Raw genomic sequence first — 17,713 nt, 5'->3', positions numbered from 1 at the left:
TAACATCTTAGCTTTGAGTTCATACATCATATATTTTGACATGAATACAACTTACAATACTATGCATAGCATATAGGAAACCCACACAAATTATCTGATTAGGCAATCTCTTCAGTAAAACATGTCTTAATGATGCTGTGCCCTAAAAATACTGTATTCCAAGAAGTACTAGAGGATTTGAATACATTAATATCAGTAAAAGCTTGACACAAACATTCCAAGCTAAACATATTGTTAAATGGAAATTATTGCACATAAAATATTAAGGCATACAATTAAATCTACACTAAAGATCAAAGGTCAACTATACTGATAGATTACCATGGAATAATTAATTTAAAATAAAAAAAAAATACCAGGAGAAATAAATGTTGGAAACATGATTATGTACAGTCAATGATAGATGTACAGTCAATGTATACCGCAGCCATTAGGATTAGACACCAAAAAATAAGGGCACCTACTATACTACACAAATTAGGTTTATAAAATATAAGGGAAAAAATAATTAAACTATAGTTTTCTTCTTTTTTTCTCTGTCTCTCTGTTCACATATTAATATACCTAAAGAATACTATATAATAAATCATACTACTTTTACTCTGGTTTTCTGACTTATCCGGTGGATAAATTATAAATACTTCTTATTCTATTCAAATAATGTCAAACAATTTAAAATGAACAAATTTAAAGTTGATAATTAAGTACATTTATATTAATGATGATTACAATAACTTACTACTCAATGTGGTATTAAATAATTTTGTTTTTTGCAATGCAAGGTAGTCAACATAATACCATAAACAATGATTTCAAGGTAATTATTAAATTTAGCCGTAACAGGTTATCCTTGTGACAGCTGGTTAGCTGACCCCCCTCACAGGATACGTCCCCACAGGTGGTTATCTATCTATCCCCTCCCCATAGCAGGTTATAGTATCTATCCCTTCCCCATAACAGGTTATCTATCCCTTCCCCATAACAGGTTATCCATCCCTTCCCCATAGCAGGTAATTCATTCCCTTCCCTATAGTAGATTAATAATTTACCAATTAATCACAGGTTATCTATCCTCTCTTTCATCCATTCCCCTCCTATAACATTGACTACCCTCTCTTTATAGCAATTAAAAAGGTACAGCAACTGCATATTGACAACCACCAACTTCACATAATTATTCTACATACATATATAATAATAAACATGACACCATGTTAGGTAGAGAAGAAAAAAGATAAAATCATAGAAAATGTATAGGTGCACACTGAAACAACACGTTACTCAGTAACAGTGCGAAGGACGGTTGGAAGGCAAGAGAAAATGATGCAGGATAGGAGAAGACAGCAATATGCATCATTTAATTAAACAAAAATATTACAAAACAACAAAGCAACGCCATTATAGATTTTAGCTGCAATTGAATGCTTTTAAGGACAGATAAAAGTATGTTTACATTATAATTCCTTTTATAGTATGCTAACACTATATTCATAAGAAGTCATTGTGTCAAAAAAAATATCAAAATGTTTGGGTAAAAAAGCACCTTTGTAAATAATTTCTAAACTATGATAGTAAACCTCTGTATTTTTTCTTAAATGAACTAAGAATTTAATTTATCGAAAGATGCACCTACGTAACCACTAAACACTGGACCTACTTTTAAGGTTGGTTTCCTTAAATCGCTACATTGTCACTACAGTTGTTGTACTGCTTAGCAATCCTCGACGTAATCAAGAAGGCTCCCCGAATCAATTGACCAATCAGGATCACCGAAAGCTGCCGGCGATAGCGTGTAGCAATTGTATGGAAACCAAGCTTTACACGATATTATTGACAAATTAAACATCAGTACCAAACATGTCATATGAAAATGATGGGGATAACGGGAGGGGAAGACATTTTAAATCAATAAACACTTTATACTACTATTGGACAGAATTACAATTGCATCAATTCTTAAAAGTGGAATAAAATCTATTACAAAATTTTAAAACTATTTCTGTATATTAGATTGTAATAATAACAAGGTGGATTTCTGGACAGTAAATTTATTAACTAAAATAATGAAGCAGAATTCACTACACAAAGAACCAATGAATTAGCAACCATTTGGAATATGTCATCACTATTGAATACTATTTAATATTAATTATATTATTAAAAAAATACAATGTTAAACCATTAGAGGAAAGACAAGAAAGAGTTCTCATTTATACCCTTTTCACAGTAACAGAAAATGTTTGAAATCTTACTTTCAAAAATTAGTACCAATGTAATTATTTTATATTTGTATAACATTGCGGTATCTCAGAAAATTTTGCATGGATTTGCTTTCTAACTATACAAACCCAGTTACAACTTTTTCTAGTTGTTACTATTTGCATTGCAGAAGCTACGTTAACAAAATTGGAAATCTACATTATCAGCCATTTGCGAATCAAGGTCAAAATCAAGTCTTTAGCCTCAAATAAAAAGCCAGTTTGTTTTTGAACCATTGATTAAACAAAAAATGTAAGACATTGAATCAATATTTAGAACATAATACCTATACAGCATTTACTTTGCAATTTAAATGGTGTTCAACTAAGATTTAAACATCTTTTTACGCTGAACAAGACAATGACGTACAACAGAAACAGGGGCAGTGGCAGGAAAAATAGAAATTGATTCATACCGACCTACGCGACAAAGCAATGTGCTGCTCAGATTATAATATTTTTCTTTATTTCCAAGGAACTGTTGTGCGACAAAAAATATTCTGACCAATTAGTGATTTTGGTCACTGAGCATGCAGACTGCAGAGCAAAGCATCAACAATGTGTGCATGGTTAATGATGTAGTGTGCTGTATTATGAATTAGACAGCAGAAGGCTTTTGTCGCTTTGTGTAAATAGGCATTTAGCCTTCTTCAGAGAGGGAAGAACGTACACCTAGTTAAACCATAGATAGGCTATATATCTATGAGGTTTATCTAAAATGCTGTGTTGTGTTATGGAAGATGTTAATAATGTAATGTGGTGGGTGACTTCACAAGAGTTTCCAGGCCTGTAGCCAGGTTCTTCCAAGAGGGGGTTTTCTGGGCGCGAGGTCCACAGTCAATGCCCCGGTGGGGTCGGCGAAACCCCCAAAGCAAGAGGATTTTTGTGCTTTATGTATCTAAATAATGCTATAAAAGCAGATATGTTTAAAAATGTCTGTGTCTGGGTGGGTATGCAGTGCATTAGTTGGGTTGGAGGACTTATTTGGGAAATTTAAAGAGGATGTTTCGCCAGAAGAGAGGGGATTTGCTAGAAAAAGGGGGGGGGGGGTTTCCTCCCGAACCATAAAAACCCCCTGGATACGGGCCTGATTTCAACTCCAGCTGGTTGATCTGGTATTACTGGAAGGTCCAACTTGCGTGTTACGTTCATGGTATGCTCAGGTACATCCAATGTGTTCTTCAACCAGCAGCATTGGAATGGAAACTTCAAATGTTACGTAGTATATGCTTGGGGTTCTCTACAGTCTCCCATCGTCAGTTGTTATGTGGTTTCGTTGGGGTCCATCCATATTGACTCTCGTAGCTCAGGAACCTACTGCTACGTTTTGCTACTTTTTTTCCTGGTAGAAATAAAGCAATCACAGTGAAACGTAAATTTTTTATAATTGAAGTAATTTATGAGTTTTAAAAATTCCATCAATTCTTTAAAATCATCATCGAAAAATCTTTAGACAAGAGCACCCATAATACTAGTGGCATGGCATTGTGGTAACCTAAAACAATTTGTTTTAAGTTGTAATAAAATTCAATAACTTTATTGCTTACTTTTTAAGCAAGTTATTAGCTTTAAATTGAAAATTAGAAGAAATAGTTCCCTTCAGAAATTAACAGATGCACTTTTTTTGCAGACTTCAAATTTGTTTGTAGTAAAATAAACTTTTGTAAGAAAAAGAAAAGCTGGCACCAGATCAATTGCATCTTTATATCATAAAAGGCAAAAAAGTGAATGAATTAACATACAAGGTGCACTTTCGATTTCTCAAACTTAAAATGCTATAGTACTTACCTTGTAATCTTTGTATCACATGCTAAAATTCTAACAATATTATCACTAATTCTTAAACACACTTCTGATACTCTACTCTATTAATGTGGATAATTTATCAAATAAGAAATTTCTTAACAAAAATAAAAGCACTTAAAAAATGTCTTCATTTTATCTTGGGCATAACAATTGCTTCTGTTTTAACACATGATTTTGTATATAAAAGGAAACACCACAGATTAATCTCTTTTTATATATATATATATCAAGAGTTCACAGAAGTATATTGCAAATAGGGTAATGTTATTGTATAATACTACAGTGAATAGGCAAAACAAGTGTTAAGTAAAGTCACAAGCTAAAAGACAAACATGAGTAAAAACGACAACTTACGACTTGGTTGAGGAGGCATTGTGACTAGATTTACGCGAGCCAGTGCTTGACACAGAAGAAGCAGAGCTGTTACGTTGAGGGAGACCTGTTTTGAGACGCAAGACGGTTAGTAGCCAATATGCCCCAAAGAATAAACTAATTATCTATACAGTAATTATGTTTTATTAAAAAAAAGCATCATTACTATCTGGATTAGCATTTGGTTGCTCTATGATATGATACCAAGATAAAAGATGCCAAGCTAACTTTGGATTGTAATATACATAAGAAAAAAACATGTAGTTAACATGCATCAATACTGTACAGAACATTTAATATTATTATAACTATGAGGATTGCCACCCAAAAACCAGCGTACTGCCGCTAAATATTAAACAGAGTAATTAGCATAACAATGTGGCAGTATTGTATACTTTAGTACAGAGAAGCTGTAATACTTTTTCTTATAATTTTGGCAATTATAAGTTGATTTCAATAAATAACCTATCATTTTAAAGCTTTAATGTGGAGATTATAAATATATTAAAATGTATTGTTTTGGTCACTGATTCTGGTTTTAGCATGGTAAGCCCCATATATGAACATATTCTATCAATGTATTAACAAGATGTAATAAATATAAACTGTAATATATTTACACATTAGTTTTTATTTATTATCTAGTTAACAATATATATATATATATATATATATCTATCTATATGTGTTATTAGGATGTTATCCAACATTAGTATTAATGTATTGATTTAAAGAATTTGGTAAAAGAATGAACAAACTAAATTGATATTCATATGACAGAGAATAATATGTTGTTGTTGATATATCTCGCTGACTTAAGGCTAATAAATTGTCACATGAAATTGTTTGTTCAAAATACCAACATCCTGGACTATAGTCATTGGCTAAAACATGTATGTACAGTACAATGATGTTGCCTGACTAAGGTACTATATGTATATTGGAGCTTGTCTTATCAAGACAGAGAGTGGGTCACACTGACTTCAAGTTGTACTCTGCCTACCTTGCACTGGGCTACTACTTGCTACCCTGCGTACTCCACTGGATGTCGTATCTGACACTTTTCTCAATCTGAAATTGGATAATAAACATACGTGTAAATCAGGGGGGAAAAAAAGAAATAAAAGGCAAGTTAGTGGTGTTAGTAATGAATAAAGCAATCTGCTACTTTATTAATAGTAATGATGATTTTGATAATATTTGTGATAAAAGTTATGATGTTAGTGTCAGTGATGATGATGATGTTACAAATAATAATAATGTTGATAGAATTACTGTTGCAAGTTATGTTAATGATGACAGAATTGATGTTGGTAATGATAATATTAATGATAATAATAATTATAGTGATGATGATAATGATCATGATGATAACAATGACGATGATGATAATCATTAGTATACTACTTATGTTGTCGATGATGGTAAATATGTTAATGATGATAATTATCTTCAGTAGGATGATGATGAATATATTGATAATGAATATATTGGTGATGAAAATGAAAAAGTGAATTAAAGTGTTTGTGATAAATCACCTAAGTGCAGGTGAGAATGATATATTAAAATTAACTATATTATTATGATGTAATTATCCATATACAGTAAAAACTCATTACACACGTCTTATCAATTACACAAAACAGTCCTTTGGACGTTAAGACAAAATAAAACCATAGGATTATAAGATAAATAAACCTTCCAAGTGTCAACAAATTAAAAAATTACATATCCCTAAATACATGAGGACTGAATGATCAACATTTTAAAGTACACTTTAAAAAATTGAAACATAATCTATGTTGATTTTGTTATGCCATGAATATCACAATCATAAATATTTATGAGCATCTGGTGACAGAAGCCAAGATTGTATTACGTGCTACTGATTCAAATTTGTAATACAATTCGAGTTTCAATTTCAGTTCAATCCCAAAGTTTGTTTCCTGTTAAGGCCTGAAGTTAGCACAAATGTTAAGCAGCTTTGATTGCCATAGTAGACAAGGCAAAAACAGCATCACACAGATACCAAGTCTATAAGGCAGGAGCTGAGGGCTGAGGATAAGGCTTAAATGAGACATTGTCCTCTTCATACGGAGTGGTGGTAGCCTTCCAGAAATCGAGACAGCCAGTTCCCTTCTAAAAATTTACTGCAAACTAATTATCACCATGCACAGCAAGTTAAAGAAATGTGTTAAGAAAGTTCATTTAAACATATCTCCCAGAAATGGCTTCTTCTAATTTGAAAGCCCTGCCTCACCAGCTAAAACACATGAAATCAGCAAATGAAATTGACCAACAGCCCCAAGAATTTCCAATGATTAGCAGACTGCGTACAGCCATTTACTTCCAGATAAGAGGATCTTTTACAATGTTATTTAAAGAAATTCTGAGGGACCTATCAATAAAAAAACTATGTCAATTTACACAGGAATAGAGTAGTTATAATTGACATGAGTATTAGTATGTGTGAATTCCCTTTCAATTTGATTCTACACTAAACTGTGGTGAATACACGGCAAACAATACAAAAAACAGTAATACTATAGATGAATGACCCTTTAACATGCTTTTATATATAAATACAGAGCTATGATAGTGAAAGATGTGTGAATCTGTAAATTGTGATGAACTATGTGGCAAGTCAGAATGTATTTTTGACCTGTTAAGAGCAGAAGGTGCAACTATCATGCCTTCAGAACCGGCTCTTCTTCTGATGCTGAAAATGCATAACACGCTTACAGTTAAACATACACAAAAACATACACTATGGTCAACATATACAAGGGGTCAACATAGGAAATAAGTTATCCATTAACATATTTATATATATTAGGAGTTGTCAACTGATTTTGATGGCACCAACTAATGGCATTAAGTGAATGTTGCAGGACATTCACATATCCCACCATTATTTGGGATGATTTTAATTTTGTTGGGTGAATTTTTTGACACTGAAATCAGGTTAGTGGTCCAGATTGAAATCGCTTGCAGGCTAAAATTTGTCTCACTTGCAACATTTGAAGACACTAATATATATGATAAATACAAATTATGGGGAATACTAAATCACATTTGAAAAACATATGTATCATAGGTTACTAAAACATTGTTGTAAGAATATGCACAATACAAAAACACATTGGAAAAACATGTATTTAGGATGATAAAAACATAGAGAAACAAAGATAATAGAACACAAGAAATACATTATCTTATTTTTATTTAAAATCACTTTATTTTGCAAATGGAAAAACATCACAAAAGCCTAGACCGTGTGTGAATAAAAGAACGCAAGGTAACAAAATTTCAATAAAACCTGTGGAAAAAAATATAAAGGGGAAAAAAATCGTGTCAAAACAAGGCCAAATAAATAAGGCCAACAATAATGGAAAGAGGAGAAATGGAGGAAAAAATGCCCTGAGGAACACTTTATACTGGGGAACAACATAATGACAAAGAAAACAAAATTGACGCTTGATACATCAAAATACTAGCTACAATCTGGGTTAAAGTACGCACTGCATGGTATACGAAACAGACACAGTAAGTTATAGCACTTAATAGAAATACTTGGCAAAGCTTGGGAGAGGCCTTTACCTAGCAGATGATATAGGCTGATACTGTTGATAATGATCATAAATATATGATAAAGATGATCATGATAATTATGGTAATGGTGATGATGACGAGGAAGAAAGGAGGATAACAGTGACATAAATATTGAAGGGAAAGACATGTTACAAAGGAAAAAGAGAGAACTGGGGGATCCAAAATGCAAATATTATACAATACCCTCATGAAATGATAAATATATTTTTAAAATACTAATAGAATGCGTTCATTAGGTCTTCTAAACACAATAGATCAACTTTTCACACAACACCATCACTACTACAATATCTTTCATGTAAATTATTTATCCCATGATGCATTATACTTGAAAGGAAAACCCATATATTTTACTGATTGAATAGGCTGACTTACTTTCCACTCGGTGATTCTATGTTATTATTTTCAGCATGTGGAGGAGATTTATGGCCTCGGCTGCTAGCTGACTTTGATGCAGAGGTTGAGTTGGAATGATTTACCTTTCCAGGCGACTTGCCAGCTTTGGAAGCTGAAAATGAGAAGGAAATCGCATATGTGTCAAGGATATCATTCCTGTAATGCCATTGGTCAAAGGTGTTGGATAGCCTGCCAGGGGTATAAAACGATTTATGGTCCATACAAAATGTAAAATACAGAAGTGGAGATTTAGCTTGGTCGTTAAAATGGAACACACACTATCAGATTCCGTCAGTTTCAACAGACAATGTTTGATGAGGGTTTATCTGATAAAAAGCAATGTCAGATAAGAAAGAGACATGCAGTGTTTAATCAGACATAGTTTAACAATGTTTTCTTTATCCAATCAATAGGGAGCTTCCGATTTGCACGACAACACAACCCTAGAAAGGATTCACGCATGCATGGCCATCCTACCTTCTCTGCACTTATGTAGAATTGGCCTGTGCTAAGCCAGATTTTTGCTTTAATAGGGGCTTCAAAAATTTGTTTTACAATTATTATTATTAAATTGCACCCTGGAATCCACCCGACAAGGAGAACTAAACGTTTTCGTATATGCACAGATGGAGTAAATTGTAAGAAGATCAACATACAAGTGAAAAAAAATGAAGCAAATAAAAACGACATTACCTTTGGTTGATGAGTGATGAGGGGGTGGCCCAGGTAGGATAGATGAGGAACTGGAATGCTTCTTGCCTGCCGAACTTGACACCTTGCTACTCTTTGACCCTAGTTAAGTAAATTAATCAAACAATGCTTGAAAAAATTCAACTATGTAAGACACATTAGTAGGTGCCAAGAATATGTAAAACTCAATGAAAAAACAAGTGTAAACTAGACACATTTAACTAAAGGTAAACGGACTCTAGATGAAAAAGTATTGTTGGTATTAATAGCATGCAAATTATCAACATATATTGCCCAACAATTTTCCGCTTTAATTCAATTTGAATATTTGTCTTTTTCTTTTTTGGGGGGGGGGGGGGGTAATCNNNCATCACACAGGGCTGATCCAAGCTATGTTTGAGCTAGTCATGTGTTTCATTCTTGAAATTCTGAGCTGCACTGATGACATCTAATAAGATCGAAACAGTACTGTCTGCAGATTGGAAATATTTATACTCCTCTACATTGTACTACTAAGGTAATACATTGTTTTGTAAAGTACTCTTATTTTGAATTTTTTATCAGATGCAACTAGCAAAACAAATTTAGTACAATTTTAATGTGCATAACAAATGATAAATGAACATGGTAAATGACTTACTGATTCCATTACTACTTGGATTTTGTCCAATTCAAATGACGCCTAAAAAAAAAATAACATTAGGAAAAAACTAGTCAATATTAAACATAATATGACCTGCTCCAGCCAAACCTGCCATTTGTTGCAACTTGTAATTTCCCACAAGCACCCAAAACATTTAAGAATCAGAATTTTGAAAATTTTCAAGTTTTTGCACTTTATAAAATAAGATATATTGAAAAGTATATTAAAATGATTTTAAAAAAAAAACAAAAAAAAAAAACGATTGATTTTTTAATCTCTGGAAGCTGCCTCTAACTCTTCTGAAAGATGCAATGGGTTCTTTAAAATGAACACAAGCCAGATGTACAGTATACTGGACCTCCCGTTTTAAGGTGATTATCTGAGAAGACTTGGTTCTACCAACCAAACCCTAGGAGAGGAGCGGCTGGAACCTGCGCCGATGTTAAGGCTGTAGTTAGCAGCACCCCTGCCTTACTGCTCGACAAACAAGACTCAAAATCTTACTGCTCGACAAACAAGACTTGAAATATGGCAAGTCTTGAAATAGCTGTTTTTTTTAAACGATGAAGATGAATTGAGGAATTTTGAGATTGATCAACATACATTTCTAATTGCTGATTTAACATCAATATCATTTTCCTGCAGCATCAGTTTCCTAGCCATGTACTCAAGGTCTTGTAGCATTTGGCGGTCCTTTGGCAACTTCATCTGTGACTTCAATAATGGCAAGAGAGTGCAGAATTTTAACCTGTAATAGAAATAGATGCATTACATAGTCATCCCCAGAGCACACTCTGCACCACTATAATGATCATTAATATTGTTATCAGGGCTGGAAAAGTGCGCAACTAGTTGTTGGAGGCAACCTGATTATCCCAGATGCATTATGGGGAAAAAAAATTCAAAAACATAAAATTTTGGGCTATATACTCTAGTGTACAGATAAAATTTGGTGCTGGAGGCCTTTTATCGTTTCAACTTTCATGGTTAGAGGCATAAAAATATTTTTTCCAGGCCTGAATGTTATTTAGTATTAGTTTTCTTTTTAGCAAAACCAATAGTTCAATATCTATAGGGTTAACCTTACCTTACATTTGGTACAGGATCTTCAGCTAATTCTAATACAAACTCATATAAATTTTCTTTAAAGTATGCCTTGGAGAAGAATTCCATTATATCTTGACACACATCAATAAACAGCATACGATATGAACATGATTTAGAACGACAGCAAGCTGTGATATAAAAATAAAAAAGGAAGACAATTGATTACATATATATCATCTAAAACATTCTATTATAAATTGAATAAATACAAAATAAGAATTTTTAATCATTAAAGCATTAAAGTCATAAATGTAATACAGTAAAACTGGCGCACTATTAAAGAAAGTTTGGGTGGAAAACATTTCTGAAAATTAATATAACAATAACAACAATATTTATGTAAAAGAGTACAGTAGTTGTGAAATTAGTATGTTTGAAGGAGAGGTTTACCAATTTTATATAAGTAGAGAACTGATTTTTCATACTCAATTACATATTATCCCATTTTAGAAATTACGTGTGGTGTGTGTTACGTTGATACTCTGAATTAGGTTTGTGATAATGTCGCAGGTGCATCACTGCATCTAGGTTTTAGTGGCAAGCCATTTTAATGCATAGAGCAGAACTCTTCCTATTATTACTTTACTATCCTTATATTCACGTAAACTAATATCGAATGGCTTGGGTAGACAAAGAAAAAGAAGTAATTGTTGACCTAGGCATTGCACCTCTAAATATCTCCTTTAAAATATTATTCTTATCCAACAGTGAGTGACTATCACTTACAAACTGTGAATTCTCTAAACCATCTTAATATGGCTTGGACAGTATCTAGTCGGAAGCATCTTAAGCACTAAGCTCCACATCATTCTATATGTCATCACAGTGTGTAAGATTAAACATACCTTGTATAAGTTTACTACAAATGTCTTGCCGTTGCTCTTGTTTACGATTATATCTCATAAATATACATGTTGTCCTTACTGCAGCACGCTTAACTGGAAGAACCCTCTGTAGAAAGGAATATCATGTATTTGTTATTATCAACATAACATTCTTCATAATCCCTATCCCATCCTTATAATCCCTATTTTTCCCTATTTAATCCACACTCTCATTCTCATAATTCCCTCTCAATACTCATAATCCAGATCCCATACCCATAATAACTACAACATCCTCATAATCCCCACTTCATTCTCATAATCCACACACCCATCCTTATAATCCCCATCTTACTACTCATAATCCAGATCCCATACCCATAATAACCTCAACACCCTCATAATCCACACTCCTATATTTATAATCCCCATCTCAATACTCATAATCCAGAGTCAATATCCATATATTCATAATCTCCTCTACCATCCTCGTATATCGCCACCACTATCTGCATAAACGCCACCGTCTTCATAATAATTGTAATTGTTGTCATCATTTTCTTTGTCATCGACACTTTTTTCATTATTGTTGTCATCCTCATCCTCATCACCAGCATCATCCCAACAACAATCTTCATCTTCATCACCCTTTCCTGATGACCACACATTTCATGCATTATCATCAATGCCATAACCTAATCCTACAATTAACAGATTACAAATATAATATAACATGTCGCAATCAGATATTAGTTAATTGGTTCTCAAGTAGACAAATACAACAGAAACAAAGAGATTATCATTGATGTATCAATAACATTAATCATTCAACCACGACCATTGCCAGGAGATATTCTTTAAAAGCTTACTTTGTTTTTGTGTGGGATGAAACAGTGATTAATAACAAATGTATTTCTAGAGAAAGAGTAATGGGCCATGTCTTCCTGCATTAAATAATCAAAAAGCGTGTGATAAATTGTCATTCTAAATGACTATTTGTACAGAAACTTGTTACGATAAAGAAACGTACAGTCAACGGTCACCATTAATGCCATTATTCACAATGATCTGACATCAGCGAAACATATATTACATATAAATTAAAGGGCCATTACCTTAAGTTTGTATCGCGTCACACTTATGGCACATTTTCAAAACACAGTTGGAATGGATTTTTCAATGAGATACACCAAAGGCAACCGACAATAAGTCAGAAGACTTGCTTAAAGTGGGGTCATTCTGGTGGTGAATTAAGGAGTACATTAAAAGACAATCCTCTACTCTTTTCCAAAGAGTGTACAGCATTCTTATATGGGCCATATTTTGCACTCAGGAACATCACATTAAGCAGCTCATTTCAAACTTGCATTTCAACCCTCCAGTTGAAACACAACAAGAGCAATGGATAGAATCAAATCACCATTATTGATGGGTGGTTGGTTGGTATGCAATACAATACAAGGTGTAAAATATACTAGAATAAGTAGCCTAATGAATGATTATGAACTTGGATAACTGCCCCTTTAAGAACATGACCATTACAGGTCAGCAATTATGTGCATTCCACTCACATGAGTTGTAATGTGCTTAGTAACAACTGGAATAAATTTGCTGTAAATTTGATCACTAGTAAGGCACTTAGGAAGACAGGCGAGCTTTTCCAGCATGGCCACGTGAAGACGCCATCGTCTACATTGTGCGACGTTCAGTTCTGCTTCGCACAGTGCTGGAATTAATTCTGACAACCCTGATACCTAAACAATTAAAAAAAAAAGAGAAAAATTAAATATTAATATTAATATGATTAAATTGTATTATTTCTTATTCAATATACATTAAGAAATTGTAAATAATAACAGAATAACCAACATTATTCAAAAACTTACATTGGTATTGTACCTTTTTCATATAAAAATGTAAATTTATACTATAATATAATTATAACTATAGTGATTTAATTTCCACATGGTGTACATTTCTTCTCAATTCATACTACTATATCATTTTCGGGTCAAGGGAGATAATAACACTTGTATAAGACATTTCTTAATCATCTTGTAAACAACCTCGTTCATTTCCCTCATTAAAACAACATAACAACCACAACGAGCATCATCAGTATTAAATCACTAGTGCATTATGTTAAGTCATGCAGTGGTTTCACAAAATGAAACTAAATATATGCCGTATTCTCCATCTCCCATCAACACTTCCCTTGCAACCTGATACCAATCACCAAATTATAGAAAAGAGCTGAATAACATAATCCCCAGGTCCTCGGTTCAGACACAAAATTCTTTCTCAAGATAAAAAAGAGCTTCACTTCCCAAGCCTTATAAAGGGACTCGAAAATATCATTCCGTCCTATAATTACATCCTATAATGCATTGTGTATGTCATGCCATGGATTATGTCACACTGAAATTTATTCTATACTTCAATCCCTTTCTTTGCCGATGTCAACAATTCATGCAATACCTTAGTATTAAAATAAATTACTAGATTAGTGCGTAATGTTAAAATGGTAAACTGTAGCTTAACACTCTAAAACCTACACCCCCCCATCAATCACTCTATCTTCACCCCTACCGCTTCCCCATTTTAATCACTAAGCAAAAACTAACACCTACACCTTTCCCGTTTTAATCACTAAGCAGGAACTATCACTATAGAATAATGTTGGTATTGCATTCTTAATTTGATTCAATGAAGATAAGTTTCAGAAACTATGCCAATACCAAAAACGCTAAGCCTTACCTTTAGATTAAAATAAAAAATGTATACATGATTTGTACAGTAAAGTAATGAGGTTGTTGAATGAGTAGTAGACAAACTTTTGTGGTTCAAGTGCCTAGGGGGTTGCAATGCAGTAATGTGTACAATGATGATTTGTATTTAAGCAGTAGGAAGGATTTCTCACACACACACGATTTGTAAAATGAATGCAAAGAGAATGAGTGATTGCTTCTAATTTGTGAGTAAATCTGCACAGATAGGGTTTAGCTATTTATAGCTTGGTGAATTTGATGTTTGCCTTTTCTACCCCTATGCTTTGGGTTGCAGTAATGTTTATGATGATGACTTGTTTTTAAGTTGTGAGAAGCATTTCCACACACATAAGATTTGTAAAGTGCATGCAATGAGAATGAGTGATCACTTCTAATTTGTGAGTAAATCTGCAAAGGATAGAGTTTAGCTATAGCTTGGTGAATTTGGTGTTTGCCTTTCTTATCCTAGTGCTCTAGGTTAATAACCTACAAAAATTCCCTAAGCATCAAAATGAAACTTCAGAGCAAATATATATTTCTTCCGGGTGGATCAAAAAAAAATCTGGGTAGGGATCATGTGACATGTGAAGCACTAATCGGGGTGATGATAGAAGGGGTGGTGTTTGAGATTTTGTTTAGAAAGTTTAACTATAGACGCTAGTACACAGCTGGTACACAGAATTTAAATTTAAAATTTAGCTTTTTTTGAATACTGTACACTCTCTTCCTCCTTTCTTGTTTCTTGTCAAAGGGCCCTAGCCCAAATGGGCCCAGAATTCACCTTTGCTTTTTATTAAACAACTAATGCATTCTTGCCATTGGATTGAAGGAATTATATGATTCAGAAATATTTATTTTTTCCTTTGGCACAAAGTGACTTGCAAACACAAGGTAACAATGATGGAACATTGGCAAATGAGCATCACTCCTACATTCAATTACACCCATATAATTTAAAATTGCACATAAAATTAATAGTTTGTCCATTCATTAAAAAGTATATCAATTCTAAATAATGATACAAATAAACATAGTGTCCTAATTTCCATGTACGAGATATCTGGATCAGGAAAAATCTTGCTCAATGTTATATGATTTAATTTTAGTGATCATAAGTTGTGCAGCATCCTCCGATTGCAAACTCTATCTTATCAAATAATAACAATAAGTTATATAGTGCTATTTTAAGTAAATTGAAGTGATAAATATTTCCCTGGTCTATTTAATTCTATACAGATACTCATCAACGCCTGTTCAGCATCAGGATGAGGGCAGGAGTGTGAGACGGACCAGTACACTGGGGTGACCCCTTACTCGACTTGAAAGATGTACTGGGTTCTTTGTAGTGCACATGAGCCATTTGTGTACACTGGGCCTACAGTTTATAGTCTGTATCCAAGAAGACTTGCTCAACCTCCACAGCCATAAGCGAGCGTGCCGTTCAAACCAGTGCCTATATTATGCTGTAGGGTGCGGGTCCCTGCTTTAACCGCTTGGCCATTAGACTTGCATATTTCCCTGGTAGGTCTCTGGTGTGGTAACCAAAGAAGGCCAAAAATGTTTGTAAACTTACATTAAAAAGAAGCTGGAGAATAGAATACCAATATTTTTTTTTTCTTAATGCTGACTTTTGTCCAATGGGAATGTGGTAAATCAATTTTTATTTCAATATTTCTATTAGTTTTTTAATGTGGAAAATTTGTAGTAGCAACATCTAATATATTTTATCATGAAACATTACTTTACATTTCTTTGTGTATTTTACTATGAACATAAATGAAAGCAAAAAGTATAAGCAATTTTTATTTTATATATCTACACTTTGTTAATACTGACTCTTGTCCAACATGAATGTGGTAAACAGATTTCTATGGCCATAAACTATTAGTTTTCTAATGTGGTAAGATTGCGAAAGCAACATCTGATAAATTATATCATGAAACATTCCTTTGTGCATTTCATACTTTAAATGTAATTGAAAGCAAAAACTGTGAGCATTTTAGATTGTAGTAGAATAGAAACCACCAAAGGTACTTATTGGGACAACATTTTTCAAGCCTGTCAAGAAACACTTCATAGAAAAAAACTCCCTAAGTTCCTTGAAATTGTGAGGATGAATTAATCAGATGATAGGTAGTAATTAGTATGCATTGAAGGTTTTTATTTCGTGATAGGCGATGTAATTAGCTGTTAGCTAAGAACAATGAAGGCTAATAAACATAGACTGACTGCAATGCAATTGTCTCTATATATATTCAAATCAATGTCTCTATATATACTTCTATTGGAATAATACTGTTATTATAAACTTCCCTTTATAGAGATTTATAACTGGTCTTTATATGCCCTTAAAAGCAAAGCATTGACAGGCTTATCACCAGAGTCCTTATGACAATAAATATTGTGACAGCTGTTGATTTATTACAAATTGAAAATAAAGTAAACATGTACTAATGATGTGCCATAACATCAATATTAATATTTCAATTTCAATAAATGACCTATGGGATAAAGTGTATTGTGTATTAACAGTTAAGAGTAATGTCATGTTGTGGTTTAATTACAGTTGATTAATTTATAGACCATAATATTACCAATAAGGTTTATAATATGGTGCTTAAGGGCAAGGGGTGTAAATATAACAGAACCATATATAATAAAGAATTCAGATATTTTAGAATCGGTAGGAGAGTATTTTTTTTTTTTTTTTATATTCAACTTTATTTACTGAGGGTGACCCTAACAGCAATGTTGACTTAAAGGGGGCCCTAAAAAAAAATATCAATTTGAAATACAACAGTTAATAATACTTGGCATGAAATAAAAATTCAATTTACAAGAAAAACACTGGGCAAGAAAATGAAATAATATTTAATATTTAAAATTATTTAAAACTTGAAACAGCAAATATTAACAGATATATATATATAATTAAAATAAATAGTTTCTTGTTTTTCCTAAAATGTTGCAAATAAACAAAAAATTCAAAATAATTAAAATTTGTAGAATATTAAAATTATGATAATTACAATACTTACATCTATATTGTTACGTTTTGTATTATTACTATGATGTTTATTATGTCTTGCAGATCAATAGGGGATCAGAGGTAAAGTTACTTCAGCTTTACTGATTGCAAAGAGGAAATTTAAATGGTGTTGCATTACCCACAAATTGGCCACAAGACGACAAACATAAGATTAGTTCCTTCATTACATTAAGACCTAGGTTCTAGAC

The 17,713-nt window shown here is 32.8% G+C and overlaps 1 protein-coding gene across 1 annotated transcript in view; it reads right to left on the bottom strand.

Moving 5' to 3' along the window:
• Nucleotides 1-2,504: 2,504 nt before the first annotated feature.
• The window catches only part of LOC117107739 (serine/threonine-protein phosphatase 4 regulatory subunit 4-like), a 51,105-nt gene continuing 35,896 nt past the window's right edge, over nt 2,505-17,713 (bottom strand). The window contains exons 16-26 of the mRNA XM_033249491.1: nt 13,280-13,462; nt 11,730-11,835; nt 10,865-11,012; nt 10,381-10,525; nt 9,759-9,816; nt 9,138-9,236; nt 8,424-8,556; nt 7,099-7,155; nt 5,440-5,507; nt 4,419-4,503; nt 2,505-3,600 (exon numbers count right to left, since the gene is read on the bottom strand). Coding sequence (XP_033105382.1) covers nt 3,579-3,600; nt 4,419-4,503; nt 5,440-5,507; nt 7,099-7,155; nt 8,424-8,556; nt 9,138-9,236; nt 9,759-9,816; nt 10,381-10,525; nt 10,865-11,012; nt 11,730-11,835; nt 13,280-13,462 — 1,104 coding nt within the window. The 3' untranslated portion in view covers nt 2,505-3,578. The remainder of the gene's footprint in view (nt 3,601-4,418; nt 4,504-5,439; nt 5,508-7,098; nt 7,156-8,423; nt 8,557-9,137; nt 9,237-9,758; nt 9,817-10,380; nt 10,526-10,864; nt 11,013-11,729; nt 11,836-13,279; nt 13,463-17,713) is intronic.

This window comes from Anneissia japonica, unplaced genomic scaffold, assembly GCF_011630105.1.
Source record: "Anneissia japonica isolate Jap-2015-1 unplaced genomic scaffold, ASM1163010v1 scaffold287871_len1641731_cov197, whole genome shotgun sequence".
Lineage (NCBI taxonomy): Eukaryota > Metazoa > Echinodermata > Crinoidea > Comatulida > Comatulidae > Anneissia > Anneissia japonica.
The sequence above is the reverse complement of the archived record's forward strand: the minus strand, read 5'-3'. Positions and strand labels throughout refer to the sequence as shown.